The sequence below is a fragment of the Seriola lalandi genome, unplaced genomic scaffold (genome assembly GCF_002814215.2).
Source record: "Seriola lalandi dorsalis isolate HSWRI2012SDOR001 ecotype SW California unplaced genomic scaffold, Sedor1 jcf7180002054126, whole genome shotgun sequence".
In the NCBI taxonomy this organism is placed as follows: Eukaryota; Metazoa; Chordata; class Actinopteri; order Carangiformes; family Carangidae; genus Seriola; species Seriola lalandi.
In genome coordinates, this window is record NW_019524679.1 from 257,159 (window position 1) to 266,653 (window position 9,495).

The 9,495-nt window shown below is 39.3% G+C and overlaps 1 protein-coding gene across 1 annotated transcript in view; it reads left to right on the forward strand.

Moving 5' to 3' along the window:
- npc1 (Niemann-Pick disease, type C1) overlaps positions 1-8,401 on the forward strand; it is a 14,514-nt gene extending 6,113 nt beyond the window's left edge. The window contains exons 11-25 of the mRNA XM_023403364.2: positions 25-127; positions 234-423; positions 662-844; positions 1,135-1,249; positions 1,456-1,583; positions 1,940-2,074; positions 2,268-2,357; positions 2,596-2,786; positions 2,963-3,078; positions 3,495-3,624; positions 3,806-3,991; positions 4,581-4,812; positions 5,638-5,751; positions 6,042-6,204; positions 6,311-8,401. Of these exons, the coding sequence (XP_023259132.1) occupies positions 25-127; positions 234-423; positions 662-844; positions 1,135-1,249; positions 1,456-1,583; positions 1,940-2,074; positions 2,268-2,357; positions 2,596-2,786; positions 2,963-3,078; positions 3,495-3,624; positions 3,806-3,991; positions 4,581-4,812; positions 5,638-5,751; positions 6,042-6,204; positions 6,311-6,393 (2,159 nt within the window). The 3' untranslated portion in view covers positions 6,394-8,401. The remainder of the gene's footprint in view (positions 1-24; positions 128-233; positions 424-661; positions 845-1,134; positions 1,250-1,455; positions 1,584-1,939; positions 2,075-2,267; positions 2,358-2,595; positions 2,787-2,962; positions 3,079-3,494; positions 3,625-3,805; positions 3,992-4,580; positions 4,813-5,637; positions 5,752-6,041; positions 6,205-6,310) is intronic.
- The last annotated feature ends 1,094 nt before the right edge of the window (positions 8,402-9,495 follow it).

A 9,495-nucleotide genomic window follows, 5' to 3' on the forward strand; every position in this document is an offset into this window, starting at 1 on the left:
CCCCCCCCCCCCCCCACACTACAGGCACTAACTACAACAATGCCACCGCTCTAGTGATCACCTTTCCACTCAACAACTACCTGAACGACTCAGTCCGGCTGGGAAAAGCTCTTGCATGGGAGAAAGAGTGAGACACCAATGCGTTTCTAAAATTACTTTTAGACAGCTTCAGTAAAAGTCACTGTGTTTTCTTTGTGTTTGTACTTACTGTGTTTTCTTTGTGTGCATTTCAGATTCATCCAATTCATGAAGAACTTCAAAAACCCCAACCTGACCATAGCGTTCAGTGCAGAGAGGAGTGTCGAAGATGAAATTGACAGAGAAAGCGACGGTGACATCAGGACCATAGTAATCAGCTATGCCATTATGTTCATCTACATCTCCCTGGCCCTTGGTCACATCTACAGCTTCAGGAGGGTGATGGTAAGAGACAAAGCCCCAATTCAATGTCGTTATCATTTTCATTCAATGTGTTGGTTACCATAATCCATCCTTGGGAAAGTTTCACTCATGCAGTGTCACCTGTCTTTCCTGCCTGTGACATAAGAGCTTTAGTCCAACAAAACGAGTACATCTCGCTTGACAACTTCCTGTGCTCAAGTGTGAAAGGGAGCAGCTCAGGGAAGAACATGACTCACCCTCTATCTTTTGCCCCGCACAGGTGGACTCTAAGATTTCTCTGGGTATAGCGGGCATCCTGATTGTGCTCAGCTCTGTGGCCGCCTCACTGGGGATCTTCAGTTATGCTGGTATCCCTCTCACGCTCATTGTAATTGAGGTCATTCCCTTCCTGGTGCTGGCTGTTGGAGTGGACAACATCTTTATTATAGTGCAGACATACCAGGTAGCCTCCATTCTCCCAATGTATAAAAAAATTTCATATGATCATCCATTTATTGGTCATTGGGTTTAATGGTTTAATGCTTATGTACATTGTCATTATCAGTTTTTATGATTTATTCAGTTGAACCGTGACACTTCTGTTGCTTTTCCTAGTTTTGCTAGCTGTCAGCATCTCTTAAAAAAAAAAAAAAGAAAAAACAGATATTAATTTCAACAAGATTAGTGTTTTGGTACGCTGCCAGTAATTTGTCAAATCGGCCAAAAGTGATTACCATTTGCATTTTTGAACAGAGGGATGAGCGGATGCCAAATGAGGAACTTCACCAGCAGATTGGGCGTATTCTTGGAGACGTTGCCCCCAGCATGTTCCTCTCCTCATTCTCTGAGACAGTGGCCTTCTTCCTAGGTAAAATGGGTCATCTATTAAATGCTTTCCATTTATATACACAGACAATGTAACTGAAACTTTAAAATGTGTATGGTTCATGATTATGGTTCAACTTAAATTAAGAATGTTTTTGTGGATAGGACTGATGTAGTTGCACTCAAAAAGGGCTAAAGTCTTCTGGTTAGTCACAAACTGTTAAAATTGTTGACTTTCTCCGTCCACAGGGGCCCTTTCCAATATGCCTGCAGTGAGGACTTTCTCTCTGTTTGCCGGCTTGGCTGTCTTTATTGATTTCCTGTTGCAGATCAGTTGCTTTGTCAGCTTGCTTGGCTTAGATGCCAGAAGACAGGAGGTGAGGTCTGAGGGGAGACTGTGGTGACATTCATGATGAATGCGGGGGTTATAGATTGTCAGGAGCTGTTAGATTTATGTGAAACTGCTTTCCTACAGATTTAACAGCCCCGATTTAATGTCGCACTCAGATATGTGACAGAGTTTTCATCTTGCTAATCATTACAGTAGCTAATTTAACTGATTATCTATTTACTGGTTGATTGTTTGCAGAGCATTGTCAGTGAAGTGAGTGTTTGCAGTTAAAACCTGCTCTTTGTCCTCAGTGGCACATGGTTGTTCTTAATGATTCAATCTTCAAATTAGTTACAGACTAAATTACACTTATCGAATGATGTGTTGTCCTGTTTTTAAAAGGGGAATCGACTCGACATCATCTGCTGTGTGAAGCTGCCAGAAGGTCAGGAAAGCAAGACAGATGGCATCCTCTTCCGTTTTTTCAAGAAAGTCTATGCCCCATTCATCCTCAAAGAGTGGGTGCGACCAATCATAGTAAGTACCTCGGTCACACTTTGCCAGTCATCCACAGCTACATTATTTTTAGAGAGACTCCTCCTGTCATGTATTATTCTGATAAAGTATTGATGTATTGAGTTGCAGTCATATCTTCCAATGGGTAAAATATTGTTTTTGGTCAGTGATCATGTTGTTCATTATAAAGAGGTTTTCATCTTTCCTTCTTCAGGTGGCTGTGTTTGTTGGAGTTCTCTCCTTCAGTATTGCTGTAGTGAACAAAGTAGAGATTGGACTGGACCAGAAATTATCCATGCCAGATGTAAGTCTTTGCAATTTATATCACACCTGTGTGTTCATGGATTTTTAGTGGACACCACTTGAATTTAAAAAAAATGTAGAATGGTTATATTTGAATCTTTGTAGTAATACTTCATCTGTGATGTAGTTTATTTTGCGGCGTACTTTACTGCTCCTGTCAGTCATACAGGAAGATTAATCGATTACATTTTTACAACAGTCTTCTTATGTATAATATGACTGTTTGTCTCTCCACCCAGGACTCATACGTGCTTGACTACTTTAAGAACTTGAGCGAATATCTCCACACTGGAGCTCCAGTGTACTTTGTGGTAGAGGACGGTCTCAACTACAGTAGCCCAGAGGGCCAGAATGTTGTATGTGGAGGAGTGGGCTGCAACAACAACTCCCTGGTTCAGCAGGTCTACGCAGCCTCACTCATCAGCGACTAGTAAGTCTGAGCTATAAACGAATTAGCTCATGTGTGGTTTCAATGCACAGGACAAAATCCATACTGAATATAAAAAATTTGCTACAGGAAGAGTCTGGGAACCTGTTTGAAACTTTAAGGAGAGTTTTTGTAATCTAACCTATGATTCTATAATCTCTTCAATTTTCACTTTTCAGCACAACCATTGCCTTCACACCGTCCTCCTGGCTGGATGACTACTTTGACTGGGTGAAGCCTCAGTCTACCTGCTGTCGATACTACAACACCACCGGGGCCTTCTGCAATGCCTCGGGTAAATTTTAATCTAATGTCAACATACTTTGAACCCTTGTCTCACGATTCTGGTGTCACAAGTTCAACATTTTTTGTCAATTCATACAGTCATACACAAAATGCAGTGAAACAAATGGCATTTTAGGGCAAATTTTAGCTGAACGAACAGGAGAAATAAGGAAACACAAAACAGAATTTAATGTTATCATAATTCAGGTGACGTGTGTTACATTTTTCAGAACTGAAATTCAGATATAGCGGTTGTATGCTTCATGTAATGAAGACTTTCTAATATATTTATAATTAGTGCAACCTTGTTTCAGATTTGTTAATTCATTTGTTTTCAATTCATGGCTTTGTCTCAGAGTTATTTTGCATATTTCTCCAATACCTTTTGGTTAAATGGATGAATTTACTCCTGATGTTGTTTTCCAGTGGTAAACCCATCTTGTGTGCACTGTCGGCCCATGACTCCTACTGGAAAGCAGAGACCTGAAGGACAAGACTTCATGCGGTTTCTCCCCATGTTCCTGTCGGACAATCCCAACATCAAGTGTGGAAAAGGGTAATTTTATAGCTCTATCAAAATCTTATTGAAAACACATGACATATCATTGAATATTTTCACTTTAATTTCCCTTTCCCATGTGTTTAAAAAGGACCCCTTTTACAGTTGACCAGTTTTGTTGTGGTTTGTAAATTGCCCCTGCTTTACTGTCACTCACAATGGGTTAATGCTCCTACAGCGGCCATGCAGCCTACGCCACAGCAGTTGACCTGTATCCGAACAACACAGGGGTGGGAGCCACTTACTTTATGACTTACCACACCATCCTGAAGGAATCCCCAGACTTCATAGATGCTCTAAAAATGGCCCGAAATCTGGCTGACAATATCAGTCAGTCCATGGACCATAAAGTTTTTCCCTACAGGTAAGTCCTGTTGCTCTGCTTAATACGCTGCATAAATTAAATCATTTATCAGGTGTTTTTAGTTCCATCCACTACTCGAGGGTTTTTCTGTGTATGTGTTTTAAGGTGAAATACTGGTATCTGAAATTCTGCTTGTTTTGAACACAAGGTTCAAGGGAATCAGAGGGGAGGAGTAGGTCATAGATAAGCACAAAGGAAAGAAAACATTATAAATGGCAATGGAGTTGATGTTTGATTGAAGTACTGAATTATCCTTCCTATCCAGTGTATCCCGAAATATCACAGAAAAGTCACACCACCACTGCTGAGGTTGAACCCAGTGTTCCACGAATAAGTGATTTGCAGATACAAAATTAGATTTACTGCGTTTATACAATGATGGAATAAGCTGACTCATTAGTCACTCATTTACTTAAATACATCACTACACCAGACATAAATTTGCCTCTGATTACAAATATTACTATTACTAAAACAAAATAGATCATTTTAGAAGCCACGCCCTGATCTGCTGATTTTAAGCAACTGGACAATGTTGGCAATTTTCTCAGTGGCTGTTCACTAATACATATTTTCCTTCCTTTTACAGCGTCTTCTATGTGTTTTACGAGCAGTACCTCACCATTGCGTATGACACAGCTCTGAACTTAAGCGTGTCACTTGCATCCATATTTGTGGTGTCGACGGTGTTGTTGGGCTTCGAGCTGTGGTCAGCTGTTCTTGTCAGCCTTACCATCGCCATGATCCTGGTCAACATGTTCGGCGTCATGTGGCTGTGGGGTATCAGCCTCAATGCAGTTTCCTTAGTGAACTTGGTCATGGTGAGAGGCAACATGAAAAACGCTTCACATTTATCTTACACAGCACTTTAAGCAAAGCAATAAAAACTTTATAAAACATCTTTTGAATTAAATAAGACCAGGTCAGCAGAAAGAAAGGATTGTCTTTGAAGTTAAAGGAAAATCACGTCTTTTTACAACATTCATTCATGTTTTTATAGTTATAGCAATAGTTCCTGTCAGATATGATTACATTTGACTCATCATTTTAATTGCTCCAATCTGGGAACATGGCAATAGAAAAGTTCATTATAGCACCAACACAAGCTAGCAAACAGTCAGACACATTGTAAATAATGTTTTAGCATGTTTTGGTAAAACAAATTATTCACCCCTCAACATTCTGAGGAAAGATGTGAAAAAGTGGGCCTTGAGTTGAACTTACTGTCAGACATTATGCAAACTGTTTTAGCAGTTTGACTTGTAAATGGAAAAATATGAATTGCAAGTCTGTTTTACTATTTCCCTAATATAAATTCTCTGCAACTCTGTGACTATTTGGTCTTTTGAGTCATAGATTGTGGCTTTGAAATAAGGATGTGTTTACACTTTGTCTGGCTGTCTGACCCCTCGCCTTGCGTACCCTAAGGGACTTTGTTCTAGTAATGTCACCAAGTCTACAAATGTCAGCAATTATGTCGGCAAATAAAATGTTATAGCCAGAAAAAAAAACTTGAACCAATACCTGATTTTTCTTCAATCTCACACATACATATTCACTTCAAGACAGCAAACTTAGGTTGGTTGGCTTTCATTCCATAATTTCCATGTTTATGGTGCTGAGTAGTTTCCTTTCCTCCGTTGCAGAGTTGTGGTATCTCGGTGGAGTTCTGCAGTCACATTGTGAGAGCGTTTTCCATCAGTGTGAAGAAGAACAGAGCGGAGCGGGCTGAAGAGGCTCTGGCTCACATGGGCAGTTCTGTAAGTCTGGTTTTACCTCTTAGCACACTGATGAGAGGAAGCTTTATCAATATGAGTAAATGATTAGGTTAGTAAATGATAAGTAAATATTTGGATTGAAAATGTTTGCATAGCGATTATGTGCATCTCAGTGTATACAAGCGTGTACAGCAGCATAAGTCAAAGTTTTCGTTTTGAGGAAAATGTAATTGCATATCTCCTTTAGCTGAAAAAGTTAGGTGTAAAATAATTTTGGTTTTTATCATGATCACAGTGACATGACATTTAATGACACGTTTCCCTTTTTGCAGGTATTCAGCGGGATCACATTAACAAAGTTTGGAGGTATCGTAATCCTGGCGCTTTCCAAGTCACAAATCTTCCAGGTCTTCTACTTTAGGATGTACTTGGCCATCGTGCTTCTGGGGGCCACACACGGCCTCATCTTTCTCCCTGTACTGCTCAGCTATATAGGTCAGTAATGTCACACGTTAAAGTGAAAATCATAAAGCATACAATTTGAACGCAGATTTAATTCTGATTTAAAATGAAATTTAATGTGTTGTAACTCCTTTCACAGGTCCTTCAGTCAACAAAGCAAAGGTGTTTGCTGCTAATCAGCGCTACGCTGGTACAGAAAGGGAGCGCCTCCTCAACTACTAGCAGGCTGTTTGAGACAATGAACAATGAACTAACTGTTTGTCTGGGATGGACTGTGAGGGTATGAGCGCAAGCAGTTTCTGTGATTACTGACACACTCATTGTCGTTGCCACTACTATGCATGGATTTAACTCAGGAGTAACTTGGGATCAGAGTGCCAGTGGCCTTCACTCAGCTGCATACATACTGATTTCTGAAGAAGACTTTGGACCCCCACCATTCTTCTTCACACTACAGGACAAACATGAATTCAATATTTGAAGCATGAGCAACATATGGAACAGAAAACAACACTTTGACAGTGTGGAAGTAGGAGAGACACCACCCCCAACATCAGTTAACAGACAAATCCTCAGTCAGATCCATATGCTATGATCTATTTTGATTTGGGAAAATTCAAAAGGGTAAAACTGCTCAGTTTTTTTTCATGATTTTTAAATATATACCAGAAAAAACTATGTGAAATAGAGCTGACAATTTTTTTGCAAACATTTACTTATGTGGGACATTTGTAGAACATTTTGATATTATGAACCATGTAATGGCCGGAACACGGCCCACACTGGAGCTAACAGATAACAATAGTGATATCATATGCCCTCATAATACCTGGCGTTAACATGAATTGTATTTATATACATACTGTATAATAACACAGGCCAGCTGGTTGTAGCATTTTCACCTAGCAATAATATGTGTTATGTGTTATTACTTCCTGTGCACAAAGAAACTGGAATTTTTCTTATTATGTAATAGTACGGACAGTCATGTTTTGACTACAGCACATTGGATTTGAAATGAAACAGTGTCTTTCGCTTTTACTTTCTTTGCTCACATTTGTGTTGGGAGTGCAGAGCAGAGTTTGGAGCCCTTTTTGCCAAGAGAGGCATAAGTAAAAAAAAAAAAAATAGTACAATTTCCACATGGATGTGGCTATAAACACCCTCAATGCTGATCCGTCACATTGTTTCATTTCAGATTCAGTTTACTGGAATACAGAGCCAAAACACAGCTGCCTGCCATGTCTTTTATTGACACATTGGTATCTATGGAGGTTATCTTGCGCCACATTTAATTTTAGAGTTTGTTAATGTATCTCAAGTGTCCTTTTGAGGTGTTTGCAAGACTAGATTGTGACTTCATGTTGGGTGCAACACAGATGACCACAGCAGTGAGTGTGACATCAGTCAAGATACATGTTAATGCCAGATATAATGGGTCCTATAAAGCTAATATGTTTTTAAATTGAAGTGTAAATGAGACACTTTGCAGTTACTGAACAAAACATTTTGTTGCGCTAAGAGACAAAGCTTTACATTTAACTGTAAATAACGTAAACATGACTTATTCAGATTTATTCTTAAGTCATTTAGAGTGTGATGTACAGAAATCTGTAGAATGACTGGATAATGGTACAGTCTTCAGTTTATCATTCCTACACATTTTAAGTTATTTTAGTTTGTTAACCATTAACATTATGTTACCTTTTGCATTGCTGTCCTTTTAAGTAAATTCCTCATAAATTCCTTGGTTTTCAAGGAAAGAACAACTTTGTGTGGCCAATTAAAAAGAAAAAAAAAAAAAACTTCTGCGTCCTGCCCCTCAACATGTCTGAGATATTGACTAGTGGAGTTGATCATTCATTGCGCTTTAATGAGGATGGTGTGCTCTCACTAATTAAATTTGAACAGGGTTGAGACATTACTGGAAGAGGACGAGGATGTCAACATCTGCTTGGGAACTTAAAGGGACAGTACCATTCCTTGTTCGTAGTTTTCTCACGCTATGTTTTTTTCCCCCCACCATGATGCAGTAATGTTTTTTGGGATGTACGAAAGAACTTTGTTGATTAAAAGAACCTGTATGTGAAAAATGTTTATGAGAAACCAAATGAAAAAGTTGTAACATGAATAGGGAAGAATTGTGCTGAAACAGTGCTGTGGATTGACGTGGACAAATAATCTGTGACATTGAAGATTAAACCAAGCACTGGTTTTTAGTTTTTAACAATTTTACAATATATTCACATCTATGAATTTTATTTATTGTCCCCAAACGTATGTCCTGTAATGTTTTGTTGTGTTGGTTAGAATAAGGTATAAGTTAAACATAAGAAGCCACATTTCCTCTTAAGTCACATCTTGCTTTTCAACTCCTGCCTGAAGAACACTTTTTGGAGAAGTAATTTAGTTCCTGAATACAACTGCAGTGTCTGCTACAGTTAGCACAAACCACACACACGTTTGTTGAGATTGTTCAGACTGACCACAGTGTGGCGTCATCCATTCATGAAGCTCTGACTGCATCATGCTCTCAGTAAAGTAGTGGGAGTGACCTAATTTTTATGTCTTGAGGAGAAGCAGCCTTGCAATGCTTTTACCTTGTCAGTAAATTAAATATGTGCAGGGTGCCACTATCTCAAATGCAGAGTCAACAGCATAATGAAGCTGGTTGCTCAGCATCTAAATCGGCAGCTTTGGGATATTTATTCTGAAACTTTAGAGACCATCAGTCACTCACATCCCATTTGAAAGTCGCTGCCAAACCCAGAGCTGTGCACTTCCTCCCAGCGTGTGTTGTTGTGACTGTCTGTCCAGCCCTGTTGTCACACAAACCTCTAGCTCATGACTTATTTATCCGCTGCCCTGTGAGAGCGGGGACTGTTCTTTGAATCTGGCTGAGAGATTAAAATATTAATTTCCTCTGCAGGTCTGCTGCACAGTCTGCAGGGCAGAATATACAGGTTGTGAGAGAGAGAGAGAGAGAGAGAGCACTATTATGTAAGATGTGCAAGGCTCGCCTCTCGCTAGACTCTGACCTGCCCCCATCTTTTATTATGACAGGCACATACTGTACAGAAAGGGTGTTGTCATTTCATAGGGTGTGAGAAAACATTTTAGGAAAACAAAAGCAGAAAAAGAAACTAAATTGAAGTTGCAGTATTTGCTGACAAATATAAATGGAATAAAATGAATCCTACATTTTTGGCTAAAAATCAATTAGAGTAGAACAGAGAGATGAATGGTTCTGCCTATTTGTGAGGATTACAATGCCTTTTTATGCTACTTTAAATCTTGCTTGGCAGTAATTCCATGAATATAAAA